At 34.1% G+C, this 27,310-nt stretch overlaps 1 protein-coding gene across 1 annotated transcript; it reads left to right on the forward strand.

Moving 5' to 3' along the window:
- The first annotated feature begins 64 nt into the window (after positions 1-64).
- LOC144965093 (zinc finger MYND domain-containing protein 11-like) lies at positions 65-27,063 on the forward strand. Its single transcript, XM_078900016.1, has 15 exons — positions 65-199; positions 8,359-8,647; positions 10,283-10,432; positions 14,780-14,860; positions 16,094-16,274; positions 16,644-16,702; positions 17,563-17,640; positions 18,071-18,189; positions 18,510-18,583; positions 19,854-20,132; positions 21,230-21,354; positions 22,213-22,320; positions 22,634-22,843; positions 23,413-23,610; positions 24,899-27,063. The coding sequence occupies exons 2-15, from the start codon at positions 8,363-8,365 to the stop codon at positions 25,037-25,039; spliced, it is 2,088 nt and encodes a 695-aa protein (XP_078756142.1). The 5' UTR covers positions 65-199; positions 8,359-8,362; the 3' UTR covers positions 25,040-27,063.
- Positions 27,064-27,310: the final 247 nt, after the last annotated feature.

Here is a 27,310-nt window from a genome sequence, read left to right on the forward strand (position 1 = left end):
GGGTAAAACGTCATCACGCTTTGTGCTTCTTCCTTAGCGATATTGATGACGTATCTTTTCCAGAGGACTACGTCTACGCATCCACATCCATAATCCTTGTTTTTGTAAACATCCAAGTAGAAGAGTTGAACTGAAGAGATAAAGTTGAACAAGTCCACTGTCAACTTACAAGAAAACAGGATCCAAACGGCCCAATAAAGTAAGCAATGCTATGGATCAGGGAATCAATCATTGTTTAATAATGGCAATGCATCTTCAACTTCAAAATGCCATTATTTTATGCAAATACACTGTTCCAAAACAATGGGAGTTACTGAACATGACAACTAAAAAATGCTCTTCTCTCCCCAGCTACTGACCACTTTCTATTCTATAAATTTCTTGGCGAATACCATCATCTATTGAAGTGTTTTGTCTTGGCCTTGGGTGTCAATTTGTAGCCAGTCATTCTTTTAGAGAATAGGTCTAAGCATCTTACCACCTTTTCAATTTTCAGTTTATGCAATGTCAAGATTTTGGCCTCTATTGCCAAACGAAGTGACTATTCTCACCCCCGGGATGAGAATAAAAAATTGATCGAGCTCTCACCCTCGGGATGAGAATAGAGGTCCTCGCCACTTCTCGCTATTCTCACCCCTGTTAACCAACAGGTAGGGAGGATAGGTAACCTAGCCTAGCCGCCACCCCTTCTCGCTATTCTCATCCCGTATAGTAGGCAGTTTAATGAGCAGCAGCAGTTGCAGTCAAATTTTGACCCAACTCGCCCATAGGAAAGTTGTGACTGGAAATTGCCGTTCGCGTTTTGGGGGGTTCAATTAAAGATGCATAACTTCGTTATAAAGAGGAATATCGCAGATATTTTGGTATCATTATTTTCGTCTTTCAATTTCCTTTTAAATGGTGCGAATTAAGGAAAAATCCATTAATAATTCCAGAAGTTATATAAAGTTAAAATTTGGCAATTTTCAAATGTATTTATTTTTTAATTTACCGCGTGTGTTTTTAAAATTTAAACGCTTGTTTTTAGAATAACATCTAAACTTTATTCATGCCAAATTTCAGGGCTCTATATCGATGCGCAGACACCTTTTAACTCTGCGCCGAAATGCCTTGTTTACATTATCTTCTCATCATGGCTGCCGGGCGATATCGATATTCATATCGATATTTTAAATATAGTTATATATTATGTTAAATTTAGTCCATAATATTTTCAGTACTATTATTTACTATGTTTTTATTTTGAATACATACTTTCCAACATTATTTATAGGCATTTTATAGTTTTTGTTTTAAAAGTTTGTGAAATCCGATATTAGTAATATCGATATTTTAAAAATACCAATTGCTTTAATTTAATTTTATTTTACTTTGCCATCAAGTCATCAAGTTTCTTTCCCATATGTTTAGATATGTTTATCATTTGTATCCATATTGTAAAGGCCTTAGCCTAAATAATTATTATGTTAAGAAGTTCTATTAGTTTTGACACCCCCATACATTGAGAGAGAAGGGTGGGGGGGGGGGGGGGATAAAATTATATTAATTGTCAGTTCAAATGATGTAATAGCAATAAACCCAAAGTGGTTCAGCAGAATTTTTTAAAGTATTAAAAGCCATAACTTTCCTTCTAATTATAATAGGGAATCTGTTTCAATTTATTTGAACTTTTTCAATCTACCATTTTATTTATATGCAATTAAATTGCCATAGGTAAAAATAAACTCATTATGTCATTACACAACATGTTTATATCTTTTCATTTAAATACTCTCAAACCCTTTTTTATTCTCTATGTATTAATTAAAAGAGGGTAATTATTTGCAATTGTTTCAGTGAGATATTGGGGATAAATCCAAAAGTGATAGAGCAAATTCTTTCTTACGTCTAGCCGAGTTTTTGATTATGTAACATTTGCGTCATATTATGTAATAATGTGTTAATTTGAAATGTTTATCTTCCTCTTTATTAATGTAAATGCATTGTCCTCGATAAGACGAACATTTTGGTATACAATATATGATAAGAACTCCATATTGACTGTTTTAACCATTTTTTATTAACATCACGCGTTTTCGGTCACAACTTTGCAATGGTAATTTTGGGGTAAAAATCGGTCTGAAATTAGGACTTTGAACTGCCATAACTACATTTCTAATCAAGATAGAAACAAAATTCAAACTGTTTTGTAATCTGTGTTGCCAGCTCTTTCATATGACATTGGTTTCAAGTGTGTGAGGTACATTTAGAATTTCTATTAAACTCCCTACGTATAGTATTACCAACAGCCAGGGTACTACTACTACTAGAGAGGTGGGCCTTTGGCCTACCAACCTCCGCTGCACGTCCAACTCGCCTTGAGCATGCATTCACGTAAAATATAAAGATTTTAAAAAAAAACCTACCTCTGTTTCAAAAACTAGCATCTTTCACCTTTCTAAGAAACATTTTGATTTTTCAGAACTTTAGTTCGTTAAAAAATACCGGCCAATCTGACCCGTTGAGTCGAATGAAAACGAAATTTTGTTGTTTACACGGTTCAAAGGAAATGCCGTAAATAAGCTTTCATGGACTTCCTGTGTTGTTTTTACAGTGTCACGTGACCGTTTTGAGAAATTTGTCGTCTGCTACAAATAATTAGACCGGTAGCGGGTAGATATTTTCGTTGGAGCAGAGAAAAAGTGAGTATTATTTCTTGGACTTGTAGAGAGGCCTAAGGTCCACCAGCAGTCAAGTTTATTGAATAAAAGAAAAAAAGGCCTTTTTACTGCACTAATGCACCAAATTGCATACCTATCTATGGACACTTTGTTCCGTATCTTTTTCCCAATAAACTTTTTTAAAAACCTGGGGCCAGGGTTGCTAGTTTGGCCTCCTGGTGGCCAAAATTTGGTTTGGCCACTTGGCCTCCTGTAACCAACTTTTTGGCTTCCTCTGACTTTCCCCGTTATATCGTTTTACTCTGGTACCGGTAAAACTTATTTTATTTGGCAATCTAAATATCTAAATGCAACACGTGCTAACGCCACAGATTGCATTTGCTAATGCTTCTATATATACGAATTTTCCTTATCCTATCTAAATTGTTTAACAAATCTAAAGAGTTTTCGCGAGGCTAAGGTGGGTTTGGTGGTATTTGGGCTCCTGCCGAGGAATCTGGCTTCTTGCTATAGCTAGTTTGGTCTCTTACTCAAAAATGATCTGGCAACCCTGCCTGGCTAGGCGGAACCTTGATAACAGAAACGGGGCCCACACGATTTCGCGAGGAATTAATCATGAAAACGATTAGGATATAATTTCAACACAACTTTTGAAATTCATCAAGGATTGTCCATTACCGAATGTTTTTTGATAGAAAACAAATGCATCTTCAAATCTAAACTGCTTTTGACGATAAGCGGTAAGTTTTTATTTATTTTTCTGTCCAAACGAATGATTTGTCCTGGTTATAGAAGCTAAGTATTGGTAACACCGGCTCAGCTCTCTACTACTAATTTGATGATGATAATAATAATAGTAATAAGAAGAAGAAGAATAAACTTTATCTCATATGAAACTTGGCAATCTTGTAGATTTTTCAATTCTAAGTCTATTTCTATGGTCAAATATGCGTTATCTTGATAAATTTCTTGTATAGAAGGAACAAAATTGACGTCACCCAGCTCTTTGTTATTGTTTTTAGCTGTCATTTGCAGCGACGTGGCGTATTGATGGCATATGGTGGTGCCATGATTAGATGAAGAAAAAAAATTCTAAAACAGTGAACACAATTAAGAGGAGAGAGGACATGTTAAAAACTCTCTTTTTTGGAAGGGTGGGGTGGGGGGTCGATGGTTTCTACGAGTGGACCAAACTCACAAAAACAAATAATTCATGAAAACAACAAGCCACAACACTGAGATACAAGTCCGATGTGAAAAGGTCTTTGTAATTATTCTTTGTCCACCATTTGAAGGATTGGATTTGGTAGATAATGCAATCAATATGTGATAAATGTAAATCAAAAGAGAAAAGAAACCTATGACAGAAATTACTTACTTTTAGTACTTGTAAAGAAAATCTGCAAATCTTTTTATAATTTGTTTATTGAAATCTGGAATGGCATCTATTTCAGCTTTGTGAATTGACAGAATCATTAACGAATTTAACCGCTCCTGTTTCATTGAATTTCGCAAGAAATTTTTCACTCTTTTAGGGTGCTAAAACAACGTTAAGGAGGTCTAGAAATACGATGGAAGTGGTTAAGGTCAATATAGCCTATAGATGTCTATGATTTGTCAGTGTTTGTTGTATCTGTAAAAAGTAGACAATAAAAAAACAAAAGAAACGTTGTTGTTTTTTCTAAACTAACTGTGAGCCAATCATGTCTGTCATACCATGTCAGTGAAATAGAGCGTTTTCGAGATTTCCACACCTGTGTTAATTCAAAATCAGTTGGTTGGTGAGGAACTAGTCTTTTTATTTCTAATTTGTCATCTAGTGTCAATCTCCCAAACGGTCGGTGAAGCAAAGAGTCAACTTAATTCATTGCAATTCATTGTTTAACAAAACAAAATTTCAAATAATGGAAATCAGTGGAATACGATTAATGATTGCACAGATCTTAAAGCATCACAAAGAAAAAATCACTCCACTTAAGTACTACTTAAGAAATCAAAATACACACCAAAGTATAACTGTTGACAATCTTCGCTTTCTTTCTCTGACTGACACAAATACACACGCACAAACACACACACACACAAACACTCATACTCACGTAAACAACTCGGCACTATAAGCAAGAAAAATGTTGGTAAATTCGTCCACAATGCTTCGTTGCAAAGGATTACTTTATTCAATAATCGTGAAAAAGAGGTGGGGGGGGGGGGGGGTTGATATGTCATATTTTTAAGTTTTATGTTGTTTTTCTTTGCTACTTACAAATAAACTTGACAATGATCAGTGTTTTTGACAGTTAATGTAATATTTTGGATGGCCGAAGTTACCCTAATTATGACGTAAATGGTGCAACATTGGCGCATCCCTCCAGTCCAACGGTGGAGCTCTCAGATCCTGGCACAAGTCGAGGGGTTTTCCGCTATTTGAAGATAGTATAATTCGACCCAGTTTCTCGCTCAATCAGCTGTAGCGATACTAAAGGATAGAGCATTAACTGGAGCTTGGATTGCTTTGCACCATGGTGTTGATTCAGTCACTAATTCTCGCGGTGATGTCACCAACACACGAGTCGGCGCAGTGCGTGAATCGGAATCTTGAATAGAGCGGAGACTAAAAGGCAGTATGTTATTGGCCAGTTGGCGAAGGACAGTTGAGTTAAAATTTGTTTTATTTTTAATTAAATTATGCCGTTAATGATTTTTAAAAGATTGGTATGGTGCCTGGCACCATTCGATCCAATGGCCCCACGCCATTGGTCATTTGTATAATGTCTCACCGAATTGTGTTAATCAACATTTAACATTACACAAGGTTTCGTGCCTTGATAACTTGATAACATGGGTGCAAGCAACTGGACCTCAAAAAGCCTGCAAGTCGACTTATGACCAGACATATAATCTCTCAGGGAGAGGCGGTGCCCCGGACCGCCGTCGCGCAGGCCGCGTCCTGCAGGGATTGACCTCGAGCAGTGCGTACGAGATGGAGCCATAACAGGTCTGTGATGCCCTTAGACGTCCTGGGCTGCAAGATTCATCTAGTCTTCATAATAGTAGTCCACAATTGTTGTATGTTTAATCCAAAGGTTGTAATGCAGTAATTTATTGTTAAGTTTCTGGTCACAAGTTGTACAATTAAAAAAAAAAAAATCAATCAAATCCAAATCGCAAAAAGCTGGCGACGTTTTTTTCGGTAATCCAATCGGCCGGCAGGCCGGCTGTAGCCGGCATTCTTGCACCCATGTGATATATTATATCTGACTGGTAGATGTTATGAGTTTTTTAAAAAACTACACGCATAGCATCAATATTTGAAAGATATGGTTGTTGATATTGGAAAAATTAACGACAGAGTGGTAAGAAAGAGAGATATAAATTGAGACAGGGGAGAGAAAGAAAGAGAAAGGGGGGGGGGGGGAGAGAGACGAAATAGAAAGTGGAGGAGAAAGAGAAGAAGAAAATACCAGCAAATTAAAATAGAGAAAGACAGGGATAAAGAGAGGGGGGATGGGGAGAGGGCGAGAGAGATATGAAATATTGAGTGGACGAGAGAAAGGAAATACAAACAATATAAAAGATGTAGAGAAATAGAGTTTGGGGTAGGGGGAGGGAGAGAGCGAGAAAATATAAATAAGTTAAAATACCTAACGTAGGGAGAAATTGAGATAGCTAAGTCAACACAAAATAATAATATGCCCATAAAAAGAAAAGTCCAATTCTTAGAAATTGGGCGAATCCATTTCGCTTAAAGAGAGAGAGAGAGAGAGTCCGGTAGACAGATTTCCAACAATGATTCCCATATCTCAAGCCAGCCAGTCTATATTTTAATTGCACGACTTACATGTTCACCCTCCTTACGTCCAGTACCAGGAGAGATTTGGTGATCAGGTGAGAGTAGTGAGGAAGGGGGGGGGGGGGGGGAGGGGGGTGCTAAGCTGACCCTACACAGGGATGAGAATAGAGAGACGGGACGGCGGCTAGGCGAGGCTACCCTCCCTACCTGTTGGTTAATAGGGATGAGAATAGCGAGAAGGGACGGGGGCTAGGCTACCCTCCCTACCTGTTGGTTAACAGGGATGAGAATAGCGAGAGGATGGGGGGGAGGGGGGTGCTAAGCTGACCCTACACAGGGATGAGAATAGCGAGAAGGGACGGGGCTGCATGTTCACCCTCCTTACGTCCAGTACCACTAAAAGTAGTCACGAGAGAGATGATGATGATCAGGTGAGAGTAGTGAGGAAGGGGGGGGGGGGGTGTTAAGCTGACCCTACACAGGGGTGAGAATAGCAAGAAGGGGCAACTACCTCTATTCTCATCCTGGGGGTGAGAGCTCGATCGCTTTTCTATTCTCATCCCGGGGGTGAGAATAGAGGCAGCCATTGCCAAAATCAACTAGATAGACCTCTAGATAGATAGAATCTAGAAAGTTAATCTAAGTCTAAGATATAATTTGGTTAAGGCTAGGGCTAGGGGACCAAAATATTGGCCTTGGTCTCCCTAGCCTCTAGCCAGTTTTGACTAGGGAGACCAAGATTTTAGCTTTCAGGTATTTTCGTTTATTTATAGTTTATCAAACTGTTTCTTTATGTTAAAGAAGCGTGTTGATTTTTTTACTTATTGTTTGTTTTTGTTGCTAGATAGTCTTACTAGATATCAATTATTAGAATGTAATAATTCATGCCCCATTCAAGAAAAAAAAAGCCAGAAGACAGAGATTTTAAGTTATCGGCTGTCTAACACAAAAATTAATTAAACTTTTGTTCTTCTCTCAGTTATTTGATAATATCAATGATATACTTATCTTACTAAACGCTATAGATCCAGGAATTATCCTCTATTTAAATGCCTACTTATAACAATAGTTTATAATTACAGAATCTCATTTAGCTTGCATTGTAATCATTCACAGACAGTTTTTAATGTAAAAATATATCAATATGGCAATGTAAAATTGAAACATACTGTTACTGGTGGTGGTAATTAAAAATTGGTCATGATCGAACAAATCATAATCATCATAAATGTACAAAGTTCACATATATTGAAATATTAATGACAACAATAATCATGAAAGCAACAACGATAATAATCATACATGTCTGATAAATTATCATGATATTATTCTTAAATTTTTGCTAGGGACCTAGGGAGACCATGATTTTGGGCTACCAACGTGAAACCGTATTTTCATGGAATTGTTTCTTTGTGGAGTTTGTTTTTATTGTTTTGTTGTTTTTTTTAATGTTTACTCATTGTTTTGGTCCCCATAGGCAAAATGGCTCTTTTTGGCTAGGAAGACCAAGATTTTGGCTTCCAAACATAAAATGTACTTTTGTTTTTGGACTGTATCTTTTTGAATATAATGAAGTGGAGTTGTTATATTGTTTTTTTTTGTTCTTTATATATTGTTTTTTTTTGTTTTTTTTTCTGTTTTACGCCTCGTAATAATATTATTATGCCCTCCCCCCATGAAAATTTGTTGCCCGTCCGAGTACAAAAATTGTATTGTATTTTTTATTTTAAAAAAAATTTTTAATTCTTCACTTTTGGCTTAAGAGACAATGATCAGACCTCGGGACGTAGCACCATATTTTCATTCATGGAACTGTTTCTTTATGTTGAGGAGACCAGTCAAAATGGCCGGTTTTTGGCTAATGAGACTGGTCTGGGAATGAGTTTATCGGTTTCTTTTTATTTTCAGGGCAATGGCTCCAGCAGTCAGACGTCGGCTCACTCCTGTCAACTATGCAAATCAACTTATTGAAGCAATAAACTACATTCGCACTCAAAAGCAAATTCCTAATTTTGATCGCATTTCACGGCAATTGCAAAGAACTGCTGAGATCACACCCAGGAGATGCAAAGAACATTTGAACAATGCTGTGAGTGATGGATTGATTCTGGAGTATACAGCTGTCGGTTATAAAGGTTCAAGGACAGGCTTGGAACAAGAGGGTTACAGATTACCACTTCAGGGAGAAGATGAAGAGGTAATCGTGACAGCTGTTTCAAATTTTGGTTCTAGAAGTATTGATCAATCTTTTGTTAAGTCCCCCATTCGCATTCACCTAACAGCATTTTTTTCCCCATTACATAATAATTAGATACAAAAATAAATGTTCATTTGTAGTCAGAGATGCCCTTTTTCTGGCTAAAGCCAAAAGACCATCTTTTCTGAAATCCTCTGCCTGATGTTAGTATTGGTGAGTTTTTTAATTATTTTTTTTTAAAGATGAAAGTATTGGTTGTTTAAAGGCAACGTTAAGGGGAAACTAGGTGGATATTTATCCTTTTCTATGATTTAAGCGTGATGCCATTTGATGAAGAGAGCATCCTTGCATGAAATATTTTCATATATATATGCTCTTTTCAAGTCAAATTTTCAGGTTTTTAAAAAATTTTTGCAAAGAGCATTCCTGCATAAACATTTTCACTATGCGCATGCAACATACTTCTCAACAATCATTTACATAAAAATCCCTTTTCAAAGGTGTGCCACCATAAAAGAAATCATCAGTTTAAAAAAGAATTTAGTTCTGGTATTACGGCTATTGCATTCAATGGCTGTCACAACAATTTTTATTATGGACTTTAATTGTTAAATGCAGAACATATATGGCAAGTTCTTAAAAAATATGTTTTCACCCTTGTCATTTGTGCTGTGTGAACTGTGTTAGGAACCACAATGTTTGTAATAATTCAGCATGAAAAGGGGATAAATCGTTTTTATAGACATTGAGCATGGATGATGATCCACAGGAATACATTTTAAAAATGTACATGGTCATTTTCATATAATAATAATAATAATAATAAATAATAATAATAATAATATAATAATAATAATAATAATAATAATAATAATAATAATAATAATAATAATAATAATAATAATAATAATAATAACAATTACAGCATATACACAATATACGCAAACAGACATATAAATGAAATGAAAAGTGCAAAACCACACATACACACACACACACAAGCACACACTCACAGACTCACACTTAAATAGGCTTTGTGTAACCTATCTATCCATTTAAAGAAAACAGGTTGGGATACCCAGAATTCACCTACGCATATCAAAAGGAATGGACCTGTTCACACCAATCACAACTATATTTTATTTTCATGACATCACAGATTCTTGTAAATCATCAATGATGTCACTCATGTATATGTTTATGTCATTTTTTATTCATTTTCTCTGAGGGCACACACCCGAATCACCTTTAAAGTCCATTTATAGTTCCACTTGGTAAGGTTGTGATTAAAACAAAATACGAAATGAAAATGTGACCCACCTCATCATTCTGGTATTATGCTGAAATTGAAATGAAATATACGGTGAAAATGGGTTTGCATAAAAATAATTATTAAATTTCAGAAATATATAATTATTTTGAAGGTTTTTAGTAACAAAACTCACATGCCTCAATGAGGGCATTTGATTTAACTCAAGTTCTATGAGTCAAGATAAAAATTAAATTATATGCATCGGTTTTATACTGTTTTGTGATGAATGATCACAAACGTCAACCTTCTGATCACTGCTGTCGAAAATCCAATCCACAATTGCCCATATTTTATCTTATATAAATTTTGTAAACTTTGTCTAGCAACTCCTAAATGACGGTCATGACTGGTATTGCTTTGAGTGCCATGGGCCAGGGGAAGTGCATGAATGCACCAGTTGTTTCCGAGTTTACCACCAGGGCTGCACTAGAGAGGACACAACAGAGGAAGCCTTTACTTGTAGTATTTGTTGGGTGAGTTCTTCTTCTCTTACATCTATTTGCAAGTTTTTACTTACTTCTTCTAATGGCACCCCTGGTTTCAAGTTTTACAATTTTGTACAATAGATTAATATCAGCAAAATATTTTCGGATAAATTATGAGTAAAATAGTCCTGTTTTTCATTCATCTGTGTCATGGTCTAAAATGAGCGTTAAGAGCTACTCGATGATGCATAAAATAAAGATGTGAAGAATAAGGCCCCCAGAATTTACTAGTTACTTTAAAATGAAGAACATAACGATTTGTTTAAGATGATATAAAAAGAAATATGAAATTTAATTAAATAAGTCTTCTGATGAATAATGGTGATCGCAGTTATAAATAGAAATATGAAGATATCACGTATCTTATGATAATATTACATAAGACGGGTAGACTTTTGGGGTTCCACTTGCAGTTGAGAAGAGTTGTAGTTATTCCTCCGACGGGCTCAGGTTTGATTCATTCTCGACAGTGATTGAACTGGCAACGGCAAAAGCTCCGGCGTCTTGGTGGTGGAAGTCAAAATTAATCAAGTATTCCACCAAGTCCCGAAAGATAAAAATCTTTAAATATATGAGGAATGGAGTGTCTGACCGTCAGGGCATAGATTATAGAGAGAAGTGAGTGAAGAAGATTAGACCTACCAGCTTTTATAATAAGTGGCTACGTGACAGAAGGTAGAACGAAAAGTATTCACTAATTTGAAATTAATTCAAGGGAAGGCTATTAAAGGAAAGATGATCTAATATTAGAAGTTAAAGTTTTTCTAAGCCTACCGAAATATAACTGCAGTGAGATGAATTCAGTTCTTGCTAAAATAAATGTGAATAATCGTTACTGTGACAATTTGAAGAATTGCAGTTAGGATGTTGTTTGGAAAAAAGAAATGAGTTTTTCAAAATTTGAATAGGCAGTCATCTGTTCATTATCCTTTCATTCTTTTATTTTATATTTGGACTATCAGGCGTCAATGAAAGTAAATATACTTTGATATAATATGTATGATAATATCGCGAACTGAACTCTTGATAAGATATGTCACATCTTTGATTCCTATGTAAATGTGATATTGAATTATACATTTATTGTCATTCTATTTTGTGACATGTTTCTCTCTCCTCCTCCCTTTTTTTTCATATATATATATATATATATATATATATATATATATCGTCAATGCTAACAACAAAGGCAAAAGAGGTAATCTATTGTTATGGGATTTAGTATGTTTTGTTTCCAGTTTGCTTTTGCTGTGTCTTAAATTCAAACATTCTTTTGGTTTTCAGTTTATGTGGTAGATATTATTTTTTTTATTATCAGTATTGCTGATATTGATGTGATATTATTATTATTATTATTATTATTATTATTATTATTATTATTATCATTATTATTATCGTTATTTCTATTATTTTTATTTTGCATCAAAACAGCAATGTCTTGAAAAATAAAATAGGCATCCAAATTGTCAGACTGCTTGAATAACGATCCATCATGGTGATTGTTTGTAGTTTTTATTTTCAACTCATAACATTAACATATATGGAGAAAACAGTTCTTTTCTACTAAAATAAAGTTTAATTAATTTAAAGATGGAAAATAGGCCCAAACTTACAATCACACAGGATGACAAATTTTAAAGACAAATTTTCGAGAAGTCTCAATTAAGTATAAAAAATGATGAATTGAAATATTTGATCTATATTTTTTTAAGCGATTGACCACTCACTCTGAAAATGGTGGAAATGGCTATTTTTGGTCTTATGTGATTGACATGCAATACCTTTTCTCAGACCATCCCTTAATTGTGAATTATAGAATCTTGAACTTTAGAAGAATTTGTTTTGCTTTTTAAATGTTTGCATCTACACATAATGCTCTAAACAATGGCACCAACACATTTGCTCAAACAATAAGAATGTTAATTTTCATGCGTCTTTTCTTTTAAAAAAAATAAATATTTGGACTTGGAAAAAAATCACCTTTTGCGGACATCTTTTAATTTCTCTGCACGATTGGTCTTTTTCTTTTTCTTGTGAACATAAAAACTATCCATAAATCATACTAGGTTGGATCATTTTCATGTTTTACATCACTAAAGAAATGTGCAATCAATGTTTTGTAGAGTATATAAACTGAAACTATTATAATTACATTTTGATATACCAGTTTCTCTTTCTCTTTCTTTGTCCCAATACATTATTTATGCACACTTGGTCCCACAGTGGGCAGGGAGGCACTTACTGAGTCTTATATCATCTATATCTGTTTTCTAATTTGCGTCCTGTCTTTGTCTTGGAATGAGATGACTTGGTTTTGTCACTGTCCTGGCTGGGATGGAAGCAGTCAAATGTATGGTTATAGTTTTTGGAGATGACAATTTTTTTCCTTTCAATCATCTTTGTTATGTACTGTATTATTTTTTTGTTTTAAATATATAATGATTTTTAAACATTTGAGTATGTTCTTTCGAGTGGGGACCAGTGCTTTTGTCTGAATGAGACTTTTAGGTGATCTCAAACTAAGTAAACTGATAGTGTGCTCTTGGAATCTACATCCCTATTTGAACCATTCCCCTTTGTCTTACCTTTTCTCGTATGCTTTTATTCGTAAATTATGATATTTTTACTGGTGCTGAAGTGACCTAAATTTGTTGCAAGCGCTGTAAAACCCTTAAAGAGAAACAATATGCACACAAGTACTTTCCGAAAAAATGTTTTTTCTCCATGCATCTTGTCCAAGTCATTTTTGCATAACATTTTAGCATGATTGTGAATTTGTTCTCTTCTTGTTGTTTGAATGTCTAAATTAAATTTGTGAAAAGCATTTGTAATGGAATATTTATAGTAAAGCCACACAATATCACCGTGTTTGTCACTATAACAAATTGGAAAGTACAGCGAATAGGTTTATCGTAAATTTAATACAGTATGTGTCGGGGAGGACTGAGGGGGGGGGGGGGGGGATAATAAGGCTTCACTGTAACCTGGTGGGCATTTATAGTAAAAAATATATTGTGAGACTAATGATTTACATAAAGTGGCAATGCATTTTGTTTGCGACACATCTTGTGTTTTCTTGATTTTGTCAAAAACATCATATCAAATTGTAGAAGTATGAGGGGAGTCATGATTTCTTTGATTGATTCTGATTCTGGACTGACTTATCACAACAAAACATTCACTCATTGAGATTTTAATTAAAAATTCTAATAGGGATTCATTTCTTTAAAAACACATTCATTTCATTTTTTACAAGAGCCACTGTGCTATATGTGCTTCTTCTCATTGTTGATAATTGGAGATGAGACTGTTTAGAATGTATTGTTCTTTGTAAATATTGGAGTATATAGTGGGCTTTTTTTTTTTTTTTTTTTTTTTTTTGTGTCTGGTCTGGATGGGACTTTTAGGTGCGGCTATGTGGTCTTGTGGTATGACGCTCGCTTTCGGGTCGAAAGGTCCTGGGTTCGAGCCTCGCTCGTCGCATAGTTGAGTCCTTGGAAAAGACTCTTTACTCACATTCTCTCACCGTACTCAGGTTTAAATGAGTACCTGGCCGTTAACAGCGTTGTCTCTGTCGAAAAAAATTGTATTTTCGTCTAACAGGCGTCATGTCTCGTTCTTTATGTTATGTGTTGCTGTTGGTCAGGGACCCTTTTTAAAGCGCTTTGAGCACGTTTAGTGGATATTGCGCTATATAAAAGCTTAATTTCTGTAATATCAAAATAAGCACATTGAATGAATTATCGTGGAATCCTCTGTTCTGTTCCCTATTTGAACAGGTTCCGGACATCCCGACTACTACGAAAAATTCATAGAATTACGAAATTTTGCCTTCAATTTCAGAGATTCATGAGCATCTCTGTCATTAAAACTTATTGAAAATGAAAGTTGATTCCAGAGTGCATAATTCTAAGGATCTGGAAGTGTTATTTTAACCCTTTTGAGAGTAAATTGTCGATCTGTGAACTATAACGACTTCTATTTTTATCTACTTAAAACTACGAATTTATAAATGTTCAACTCGACAGGTCTGTAGTCCCATTTGGCTGACTTTTTCTTCAGTGTTTTTAACTTTAGGTCGACTTTTCATCAATCACCTTCCTTTTTACTGGTGCTGAAATGACCTACAAGTGTAACTAGTGCCGTTAAGAACCCTAAAAACAAAATAACATTTTCGAGTCTTGGGGACTGATTGATGTAATACCTTTGTGTGAATATATTTTTTATTTCTCCTCGGCTTTTTTGTATAGGAAGCAATGTTTTTCCATTATTTTGGTTTGAATTTGTTTATCTTGAAATTGTTTTAATATTATTTCCTCCTTTTAATTGTCACAGGCATGCAGAAAGAAAAGCAAAATGAGGAAAAAGATGTTGAATACATTGCTAAGCTACACCATGATTCACCTCAAAGAGACAGTGAGTTTTGATAAACAATTTTGTCCAAAATTTACAAATATGACAAAATTTTGATAAAAAATGGAAGTACAAGAACCCCCCCAAAAATGGTCCCATGTATTTAAATAAATTGTTAGGTTTTCTTTTATTTTGACACATAGAAGGGCTGAAAAATGATGTATTTTTGACAATAAAACAAGTCTTTTAAGATCTCTCCATGACAAGCCATGCAAATAACACCATACAATCTATGTACATAGACAAGAAAAAAAAAAAAATAAGAGAAATTCGTCATTTAATACCAAAGAATATAGCAGAACTTTTGATTAATTCCCTTTTATCCAAGTTGGACTATTGTAACTCCCTTTGGGCGAATTTAGCTAAAGACAATATGTGTAAACTTCAGGTTGCTCAAAATATCGTAGTCATTGTACAAAATATACACAAATACTCGTCGGCAACTCTCCTTCTCTGTGAGTTACATTGGTTTACGGTGGAGAAAAGAGTTGCCTCTATGATGTGAACTGTTTTCTACAAATCCTTGCGCACTAACAGTCCCTCTTATAGTAAAGACCTTCTGAACATCTATGTCCCCAATAGAAACTTGAGGTCAAGCAATGATCAATCAATCTTTGTCAACCGAAGACCTTGCGTAAAATGGGTGAGCAATCCTTTAAATTTTCTCCCCCTATTTTTGGAATTCTCTCCCATCACATTTGAGACGCTCGGATTAGTTGACGACTTACAAATTGCGCTTAAAGTTTTATCTTTTAGGTCATAAGTTGCTATACTATTATCATGTTTTGTTGTTGTTATTAATGTTGTTTCTCTATCTACATTTGTCTTACTGTAATATGTTTTGTTTTATATCACTGTTAAGAGCTTAAAGCCTGTGTCAACGGGGTGAAGCGCTACATCAATGCCATTTACTATTAATATTTTAAGTTTTTATTTGGTATTCTTGCCCGTCTAGTCATTGTTCGTCCTATACATTCTTCAAGTTTTGATATTCATTGATAAATTGGTTATTGCATCATCTTTTATAAATGGAAACTTTTGTTTGAAAATATGAAGACAAAAATGAAGTTTCGCGATAGTTGGCAATTCTGTACTATATATTGTAAGATTTACCTTAAATTTTGAATGTGTGGAGAATTCATGGTCTTTTGTAGAAATAGTAATGGATGATTGAGCGCTTTGCGATAAATTGTAAGATATAAAATTGTGTGCATGTGATGATTTTTTTTTTTTCAGACAAAAGAGTTATATAAGTTTTGTAGCAAAGTTAATCCAGAGAACTTGCAAAGGTTTGTCTACAAGAAAATGGACCTCCAAAAGATGGAGCATAAGGTTCAAGCCTCAAAATATCGATGTCTAGATGAGTTTCTGGCAGATGCTCGTATCATTCTTCATAACTGTTTTCTTCTGTTTGGAGGTAACTTTTTTGTATGTCATAATTTATTGTAAAAAATTATGGTTTTAGATTATTTATTTAAAGTGTTGAAAATTACAAGATCAAAATAGTTTATATTTTTTTATGTCTTTTAAAGGATAATCGGTGAAAACATTTTGTTTAACTCACTTTTGTGAATCTACTAAATATAAGCTTCCCTTTTTAATTTTAATTTTATTTATTTATTTATTTATTTTTTTTTTTGGTGGATTATAGGGCTAAAAGACATTTTTTTCACATTTTCTTTGATTCTGTTCAACCAAGCACAGATTGAAGAGTCTATTTGTTGCATGAGTCAGTTTTAATTTTTTTGTTAATTATATATTTGACTTGTCTTTTAACTTAAATCAGATGAGAAAGGTGGTATGACTGACCTGGCCACCATCATGGTAAAGGCATGCAAGTATGATGTAAGTAGTCATGTGTATTTTGTTATTTATTCATCCTTTTGAAATTCTAGTAGATATGATTGTGAGAAATATCAAAAGCATATTGGTAACAAACTGCTAGGGAAGGGTAGGATGAATAAATTATAATTCTGCATTTCAGCATCTCCGCATCTCGGGTATTTTGATTGTGCTCCCTGTCATCTTTTTCTTTAATATTTCAAAAAATATTTTAAATGAGACGTAGGTCTTTCTATTCTCCCTTCCAAATCCAGCAGGTTATTTTAAACCCAAGTTATTGGCTTGTATTTTTTGTTGTTTTCGTTTTATATTTTAACAACAGCATGACTGACTTTCTATAAAATCCTATTTTCTTACATTTTATTCATCACGATATATATATATATATATATATATATATATATATATATATATATATATATATATATATATATATATATATATATATATATATATATATATATATATATATATATATAGATCTGTGTATTTTTACCAAGAGATCTATTATAGACGTGAACATGATGAACATTTGTATAGCACATTCCCACAAATTTACAATGCTCAGTGCACTTCCCATTGTTTTGATTTATTCCTCGAGCGGGCCATGTAACCATATATCCATTTCATATTAACAAGAAATGAAGTGAGTAGGAAAGTGCCAGAAGACAACAGAGAATAAAAACTTCACGGCAGCGATGGGGGCTTGAACCTGCGATCTTATTGGTACGACAACTCTGCCTGGTCGGGGAGATCGTGACTCTACCGTATGAGCTATCCACGACTTGTGGCATGCAGCTGTCATATTTTGTTACATAAATGCATCTTTTGCTTTATCATAAGGTTTAATCTTTACTCCACAGATAGAGGAAATCGACCTTTGTGCCAACTGTTATTATATGTCCAATGCCAAACCAGAAGACTGGTTTTGTCAACCTTGTGTAAGTTTTGTCGTTCTTTCATGGATTACACATCAGATCACATAGCACATCACTGAACTTTTATAGAAGATCAAACTTAATTCGTAAAGACCAGAGAATCATTCAAATCTTATGTGATTTAGTGTTGTATTCCTATCCTGGTAAAGCATTTTCAGATTTCATGTCTCCACCAAAATAATCCAAATCTACATAATTCTTTAGCCGTAATTCTTCAACTAAAATGATCAAAAGTAAAATTAAATTTCTGGAGGTAAAAAACTCTCAACAAATAGCCCCCCCCCCCCCCTCCCCCCAAAAAATAAATAAATAAAATAAAAAAAACAACTAACCCGTCTAACCCAACTAAATTGAGCCTGAATGTGTAAATTATATAGTTTTATAATTTTATAATATAATTTATATAAATATAATTGTATTTCTGTAATTCCAGAATCCACCCCATGATTTGGTTTTTGCCAAACAGAAAGGATATTGTTATTGGCCTGCCAAGATTGTTAAAGATTTAGGTGGAAAGTATGATGTACGTTTCTTTGGAGGATGGCATCAAAGGTATGTGAAATGTCACCCTACTCGTCTATTAGGTATTATGTTAGAAATGGCTTGATCAAGAAAATTGAATCACAAATGACCCAAGTTGTGACATTTTACTTTTTGTTTTTTTCCTTTTTTTATTTTTTTTTTTATTTAAGTTTAAGAAACAAAATTCACTCTCGTCAACAGAATCATTTATTAAAACTTGAATTTTATAAGTTAACCTTAAGATTCTATTATATATTGTAAGCATCAAGTATTCAGGCCCCACAAAATTTATATATTATATATTTATATATATATATCTTTTTAAATTTATCTTATTTTCTATCATTCAGAGCTGTTATCCCTGCTGAGTACACCAAACCTATCAATACAGATTTGAAAAAGCTGGCGATCAAGAAAAGCGGAAGTAAATTTTCTTTTTATTATTTCCTCCCACTGCCCTGCCCCAATTAAATAATCTTATATGTATGTGTGTGTTCAGCGACACTTGACTTAATGCAATGGAGATAAATCAATTAGAAGATTGTCTACTCTCAAGCGCACAATCCGTTTTCAATAAGCAAGGTAGCTCTTATTTTAAACTGATTATTTGAATATCTCAGATGAAAGCTAATGATGCACAATTTGAATAGACGTACATATGTGACAATTGTCGGTTTTTTCAAACTTTTTTGACAATTTCATTTTCTTCCTTATTATGCTGAAATGTCTTATATGTGTCACAAGCACTGTAAAACACTAAAAAACAAACAAAACAAATTTACAAAGTCAAAGGGATACAAAGCATGATATGTGGCCATCTTAGTGATAGTGATTGTGGAAAATTTTGGTCCTGATGTTGTGTCCTTCTGTAAGACACTTAACACACATTACTCCACTCAACTCAAGTGTGGATGATTACCTGGCTATAGGCAGTGACATATATTATACGTACAACAAAGATGCCTAACATGTGACTGGTACTTTATGAAATGAAATATTGCTCCATATGGCCTGCTGGGGAAATCAATTAACCTCTGTGAAGCGCATTGAGCATGGTAGATTTATGGAAATGCACTATATAAATGTTCATTATTATTATTATTTTTTATTTTTTTTATTATTATGAGCCCCAGCATCACAAAACAGTATTTTATGAACTAGATGCCAAAAATGGATTTTAAAGTTGAAGTGACCAGTAGCTATTGTCACTTTTAGCAACTATATCCATTGTCCTCAATGAAACATATAAAAGCTATCCAAGTTTCATCAGTGCTGATGGTTTTCCTCAGATCCGCAGAAATCTGTGACTGGTGTCAGAGAGTAGGAGGAATTTCCTCCTTTAAAAAAAATTACATTCCCCCCTATCAAATTTACTGGCAGTGAGAGACTTGATGTGTGATGGAACAAATAGATGTAGTTTCCAACTCTCCTGAACTTAGCTAGAGTATCACCTGAATTGCTCTAAAAGTGGGAGTTAGTGCTGTAAAAATAAAACTTAATGGCTATCGTCGAAAATTTTCCTTCTTTTCTACTTTTTGTCACCATCAGTACTGTTTCATTCGTATTTTTGACCATATATTTAACTTTTAGCATGTACGCAATCCCAACATGTTACAGTCATTAGGCAGTGGGTCACATTTTTGTACACTTTGTATGTCCAGTAATATTACGTTTTCTGACATCTCTTTATCAAGGTTTTACAAATGCCATGAAAGAATTGAAAAAACATCAAAAGTTGCTAGAAGAGAGAGAGAGAGAACTAGAGGCCACCAATGGAGTCAGGGAAGAGGAGGAAGAAGAAGAAGAGGAGGAGGAGGAAGAGGAAGACTCTGTGAATAATGAAATGAAAGAGGAAGAGGAGGAGCAGGAGGAGGAGGAAAAATCAAGGGAAGAAGAGGAAGAAGGGGATGATGGAGAGGAAAAACCCAAGAAAAAAGCCAAAAATACACTGAAGGGAAACACAAAGTCCACAGGTATTAAACTTATATTCGTCCCCTCTATCAGAGTTGTGAAATGATTTTATTCTAATATGTGTACTATTGTTTGTGCAGCTTTGTGGTCTAGAAGTATGACACTCGCCTTTTTTACCTATAGATCCCTAGTTGGAGCCTAGCTGTGTGTGTCACACAGTGTTGAATCCTTGGAAAAGGCTCTTTAACTCACATTGTCTCACCATACCCTAGTACACATGTCAAGTTGTACCCGTTAAATTAGTATTGTTTTTTTTTTCTTCTTGATTGTTGGCTGAAGAAGGGTATTGAGCCCGAAATGTTACGAGCTAAGCATTTTCTAATTTTTTAAATCTGTCATAGTCATTTTTGTTCAATACTTTTTTTACAGTCCAGAGCTTCTAATAGTTTGATATTCTCATTGACTTTAGATTCCTGATATTGTTTTCCTTCCCAATTTCCTGTTATTTTCTTGAATTTTGATATTGTTTCCCTATTTTACACCTGAGTGTGGTGAGAGAGTGTCAAGGACTTAACTACGTGCCACTCAGAGCAGGGTTTGAATCCTGGACTTTGTGGTCCAAAGATCAGTAGCATACCACTTAGACCACATAGCCTGGCTGTTGGAAATTGGAAATAATGGTTTTAAACTACATGAAATATAAATTATTAGATGGTGTCGATGGTGTCTTGTTCTTTACATTATTAAAGATATGAAAGGAATGCGTCTTGTCTTCTCGCACAAAGAGCAAACAGAAAGTCAGGAAAAGGAGAAGGGGCAAGGAAGCCATAATGTGTTAGTTTAAACTGTAAATATAATATATTATATATAATAATTAATTGTATTTTTTAAAATTTGAGCACTGAACATTGTTTTATATTCAGACGACTACGAAAAGTTATTTATTTTTATTTCAACGTTGGTTATGATGTTCATTTTATTTTAAATTTTTACTTGGTTTATGGTGTTCGTTTTTTTGTTTTCTTTACTTTCATTGTTATGTTCTCTTTACACGTTTTGTTTATGGTTCTCATTTTTTGTTCTCTTTTGGTTGGTTATGATGTGTTTGCTATTTAAACAAGAACACTCATCAGTTATCCCCGATTAATTTTTCTTACAGCTAAGAGAGGTGTTAAAAGAACGCGGGATGATGCAGAGGAGACAGAGGATGACCTTGATAACAGACAGGTTACATCAACTAGCGTTGATAGACAGGCGAAGAAGAGGAAACGGGACTCTGTAAAGGTAGGCTATGCGTACTTGGGTTGTTTCGATTTTTTATATCTTTTTTCTCTCTGCCACTGTTTATTTAATCCTATTTTTAGAAGTCATTCAGAACCATAAAAACCCATGGAGTCAAGGGTTTTTTGTTTTTATATATTGGAGTTGATCCCAGTTTTTGTGATGTTAAATAGAAACAATTGCTTGCTTCCTTTTGGACAGGATGCTTGTTTATCACAAAGAATCTTCCTCCAGATCTCACAAACCCATTTACTCAATCACTGCTGGATGGAACGAGGGGTTGAGAAAATTCTGACTTATTCAGAGACGACAGCTCTCCTCTTGCTGTTAAAGTGTATGCTAAATATTTATATTTTTAAAAAGGTTGTGAATATTAAATTGTATAATTGATGAATTTTTCAAATACTAGTCATTCTTGTTTACTTATTCCCAATTATTAAGAATACATCTGTTTTTAACATTTTAGTTTTTGCATTGAAACATGGATCAGCTAACAACGATTTTAACCAAGTTGGTGACAAAGATTCTTCGAAGATATTGACTAAAAGTATCTTAGATTTGGGTCCAAGATACATCAGAATTTTTTTTTCAGGTCTCCTATCTGTAATTTCATGCGTTTTGTGTACATGGGGTTGCATTGATCTAAATACCAGCATTACCATTGGACCATTGGACCATTTTAATTATCACATATTTTTTTTTACCAGATAGAAGATGTTATAAATGATTAATCTTTGTTTTACAGCCAAAAGATGTTATAAATGATTAATCTTTGTTTTGATTTCAAAAGATGTTATAAATGATTAATTTTTGTTTTAATGTCAAAAGATGATTAATCTTTGTTTTATTTTCCATTTGAAGCAATCAAGCCAAGATGAATCCATCCAGGTAACCTCCAGTAGTGTGGACAAGGTCACACCCAGTCCTCCAATCGCGACTATGAATGCAGCTTCACAAACTACAGCTGTGGTTAGTCTTTACAATTTTCACATTTTTATTAAGTTTTGTATATATATCAAGGAATATACTCTATGTTGGTATATTGCCAATGCCGATTTTCCATATGCTAAATCACTGAAATGTTTGTGTAGAATTGTAGTCTGTTTATTCTTGTTTATTCTTTTAATTATTTTTTTAAAGGGAATAAAATTGTGTCGGCCATTTGTTTTAATCCAAGAATGTTATTGTTTCCAACAAAGAAAAATAGAAAATAGCAATTTTTTTTTGTTGTTAAACCCTGAGCTAATATTCATTGTATTTTGTTTTCTTTCTCAAACTATAGAAAATGGAACATTGCTCAATTCAGACAGATGTTGAGGAGGAGGAGGCAAAGATTCCTGTCGGCTTAGAAAATGATGCGAAAACTGAAGAGGACAAATTGAACGAGCTGTCAGAGGATAGAATGGCCAAGGTCATAGCTGATCTTACCCAGAGGCTGGAGGAAAAGTTTGAGGATGAAAAGGCCAAAGCGTTGAAGGAACAATCTGACAGGGTTAGTTGAGAAAGTTGTCTAGTGTGGATGAGGGGTAAAATCATTTGTTACCAATCTTCTCAGAATGGTGTTTGTCCTCATATCACAGAATTTCCCGACAGCTCAGTTGGTAAAGTGTGGAGGAGAGTAAAAAAAATATTTTTTCTTAGTTGTAAAGTTATGAACAGTTTTTTAAAAGGACATCTAACACATTGTTTACCACAATATCAATATTGGACCCAGACTGTAAGATGTTCTTGGTAGATCAATATCTGTTACTAGTATTTTGTCATTTTGTTTACATTCTGTTGATTACATTTTATTTTCAAAGCTGTTCAGACATGACAGTTGTGATTTCCTGCTTTTCAGCATCCAAGATTGTTTCAGTAAGAAATTTTTAAAGAGTTGAGAATAGAAAGCAATGGTTAATGTATTTTTCATGCCTTAGATATTTGAAATTGAGAGATCTTTGCCGATTTCATAACGAAGAATTACAAAAGAAAAAAAAAATAGAACTCTTATTTCAGTCATATTAAGTTTTTGTCCTTTTCATCTGTTGTAATATTTGATAAATTGACATATCTGTTTAGTTGACGGAGGACTTTGGCAAAGACAAGCAGCAAGCGGTGGAGAGAACCATTGCCAACATGAACCAGAACATGAAACAAGAGATGGAAAAGGCTAGAAAGACGGGAGAGGAGAGCACAAGAGCTGAATATATGGAGGAGATGAAAAAACTGGCTGCAAAGCACAAGGAAGCCATTGCACAGACCAAGAAAAAACAATGGGTATGTAATCTTGTTTTATAATTTTTTTGGATTTGTAACCAGAATAATGTTTTGATAATTTCCCCTAGCTGAATAAAGTGAAGCTAGTCAATTAGAGGAAAAAGGGATGCCCAAAGTCTAGATGGTTTGATAAGGTAAAGGATGGTATGAAAGAACTGGGCCTGGAAGAAGGTGATGCTCTGAACTGAGATGCATGGAGATGTGTCATTCATTATGGCAACCCTGCAAAATGCGGGATAAAAGAAGTCTGACCTTTTCTAATCTTGAAGGTCTGTTTGTACCTGGGTTCTCATTTGGAGTGATTTTTTTCATCTTACCATATACATGGAAACTTTGTTATCGTGAGAATTGGTGGGTCACTTGAAAATGTCTTCTTGTTCCATTTTCTCTTGATTACTGAAAGCAAAGAGAAGATTATCCTAAATTTATTCACTGGGCCTAATTGTTTTTCATTTTCTTCTGTAGTGTAATTCAGAAAAGTGAGTGGAGCAGGCACTTATGTTGATATTAACAAGAAATGAAGTGAGTAGGAAAGTGCCAGAAGACAACAGAGAATAACCGTGACCTCAAGAAGTCGGGGAGAAGTGGCTCTAGATAGACTAGAATTTGAAGCAACTTTTTTAGGGGTCGTGGATAGCTCACACGGTAGAGTCTTAATTTCCCCAGCCATGCGGAGTTGTCGTACCCGTAAGGTTGAGGGTTCGAGCCCCCGTTGCCGCTGCAAAGTGTTTATTCTCTGTTGTCTTCTGGCACTTTCCTACTCACTTCATTCTCTTGTGTAAGTGCAGTATTTTTTAGCTTTGGTTTGAAGACTCAGCAGTGCTTGGAGTGTATTTACAGTTTGCAAGAATGACAGAGGAGCTGAGATTCATATCATTTGTTGAGATAATTCTTTGAAAGTACTGGTGAAGTTTGTTGTAACGGTGATTACAAATCTGTGGCCCCCACCCATGAATCTGATAACCCACATTCTAATTCAGCTGAGAAAATCAAACATAAAGTTGCACAGAAAACAATAATTGAGTATCAGTCATATTTCAATAAAATGCAACAATATATATAGATTTATAAAGTTGCAACATTAATTTTCAAATGTCTCGATAACAAGCACCCCTTCTTATCTGATGGAGCTCATTGAGATATCTGAACCACAAAGATGTCACTGTTTCATTAGTATTTTTATAATCCCAGGTTTCAGACATCCCCCAATACTCTCAACAAAAGATTAATTTATTCTACTGTTTCCTTTGCCTTTTAAAATGAATCCATTGATTCTTATCAATTTCAGTGCTTTAATTGTGGAGAGGAGTCAATGTACCACTGTTGCTGGAACACATCTTACTGCAATCTTAAGTGTCAACAGGAGCACTGGCAAAAGGAACACAAACGTGTGTGTAGGAGGAAACGACCAACTACGTCAGCTAATTAGTAATTTTCATCAGCATTGCCATCACGTCTAGCTCCCATGGTGGGCAGGAGGTCACTTGCTCTGTCTTCTATCCCCCTATATCTGTTTTTTGAGTTGCTTTCTGTCTTTGTCTTAGAGTGAGATTACTTGGAGTTGTCTTGGCCCTTGCCTGAGTTCTTGGCTGAGAGAGAAACGGTCAAATGTATATTGTTAGTTTTGGGAGGTGAAATTATTTTCATTGTAATTCAGCTCTGTTATCTACTGATCGTTATATTTTTTAATATTTCCTGTAAACATTTGTGTGTGTTCCTCTTGGTGGGATTCTGTGCAGGTTTCTGGATAAGACTTTTAGGTGATCTCAAACTAAATACATTGGTAGTGTGCTCTTGAAATCTACATCTGTTCCCTATTTGAACTGATTCCCCTTTGTCTTACTTTTTCTTGGGTGCTTTAACTGCAATTCTATAATTTTTGACTATCCCATTCTTTTCCTTTGTACTCATGCTGATATGACATAAATGTGTTGCAAACACTGTAAAACCCTTGAAATTTAAAATAAAAACAAACCATCACGTCTAGCTCCATGATCATTATCATTTTATTATTGTCATTATCATCATCATTATTATCGTTATCATCAAAATGGATTTTATCACAGAAATCTCAAGTCTCGAATTGTTTGGCCAGATATTTTTATTTATCTATTATTCATTTAAATTGTATGTTAAAATTGATTGATTTTACTTTCATTGAGATAAGAAATGTCAAAAAGAACTATTCAGAACTTGTAACCTAGTTTTGAGATTCGTAATGGATGATATATTTATATCAGCCATTGAGTTATTTTATACCATTTCGAAAGAAACAATGTATTCGCTCATAAGTCGAATGGTTAAAGTATCAAATTTTGTCCAAATTCTTGTAACTATCAGAGCTCTCATACCTAAGGGAGACAAGTAATTTGTCATGCAAGCTCATTTTATATGATTAACTACCCATTCCTGGGTCTGTCCCAGTGCTTACTGCAATAAGTTATGCATGCTGATTCTGCACAGTTTGTTGAGAAAGACTAGACGGATAATATACGATTGAGATGTTGATTGAATAACGACATTTGTATAAATAAATTCTTAAAAAGGTTTCAGATTATTTTGTCAAACCTTTTCTTAAACATCTCTTGATTTTAAGATGTTATCTAAGTATTACCTTCATATGTACATAATCATTCATTCATTATCAGCAAATTTTATCAGTTTGTATATTATACTTGATTTTAACTCTCTCCTTGTCGATCATTTTCCGGATATTCCCCAAAACGCCATACCCATCCAATTGATTTTTAAAAACTCTAACTCAAAGGAAATAATTTTAAGCTATCCATAATTTTGTTCAGCAAAACAAGCTGTACAACACAGCATTATGCTTTCATAACTATAACAAAATAAAACTTATCCTCAAATTTTGTGATCTATAAAAGAAATGTGAATGCAAAAATTGTTTGCAGTATTGTAACAAATTTGGCGATTACCTAAAGCTGGTAAGGAGAGGGTAAAACAGATTTTAAGTTAGCTCCTGGTCTTCTTTTCTTTCTTACAGATAACACTGTGGGCAACAGATGAGATTTAAGAAATGAAAATATTTGTTTACTTTTTCTTTTTTAATTAATTTATAATCATTTTTTTTTGTAATGAAAGGAAGAAAAGAAAATGATTGAATCAATTCCCTCCCCTCTGCATGGTCATTAATCATGATAATTGATGAAGGGACACACATTCACAAAGAACACTGTGCAATATACTATTTGGACGTGTTAGAACAGATGTGGATTACAATTCATAAACTATTGCCACTTCCAATAGGATGGTCACCAATAGTCCAATAGGATGGTCACTAATAGTCCAATAGGATGGTCACCAAAAGTTATTCCCTTTTTATTTTCGAAGATCAATGATCTCAATAAAGCAATGAAGCAAACTTCTAAAACTTATAAAATAAATTGAAGCAGTCTTCAAAGACTTAAATAAATCGGGGAGAGAAAAAAAAAAGGAAAGGAAAGACCGGGATAGAATACCTTAAGTTCATTCCCCATGATAAAAGATATCTTGCTACACAATAAAGTTTATTCTTAAAGATATGAGTAGGCTGAGATGTATTTGGTTTTATAATTTATCTCGCCGGTTAAATTTCAATATTATGAATATGTTATAAATGTTAACTTATGTGATATATATTTTCATAGACAAATGTATTTTGTGTATATATTTATACAAATATGAACTCTAGATTGTGTCA

This window comes from Berghia stephanieae, chromosome 2 (genome assembly GCF_034508935.2).
Source record: "Berghia stephanieae isolate SIO BIC M18660-M18661 chromosome 2, UCSD_Bste_1.3, whole genome shotgun sequence".
Classification (NCBI taxonomy): domain Eukaryota; kingdom Metazoa; phylum Mollusca; class Gastropoda; order Nudibranchia; family Aeolidiidae; genus Berghia; species Berghia stephanieae.

Coding starts and splice junctions, on each gene's coding strand:
- LOC144965093 (XM_078900016.1), top strand. CDS start 8,363: ATGGCTCCAGCAGTCAGACGTCGGCTCACTCCTGTCAACTATGCAAAT. Junction 18,584..19,853: donor GGCGATCAAGAAAAGCGGAA/GTAAATTTTCTT, acceptor CTCTTTATCAAG/GTTTTACAAATGCCATGAAA. Junction 22,844..23,412: donor TGAAGGAACAATCTGACAGG/GTTAGTTGAGAA, acceptor ATATCTGTTTAG/TTGACGGAGGACTTTGGCAA.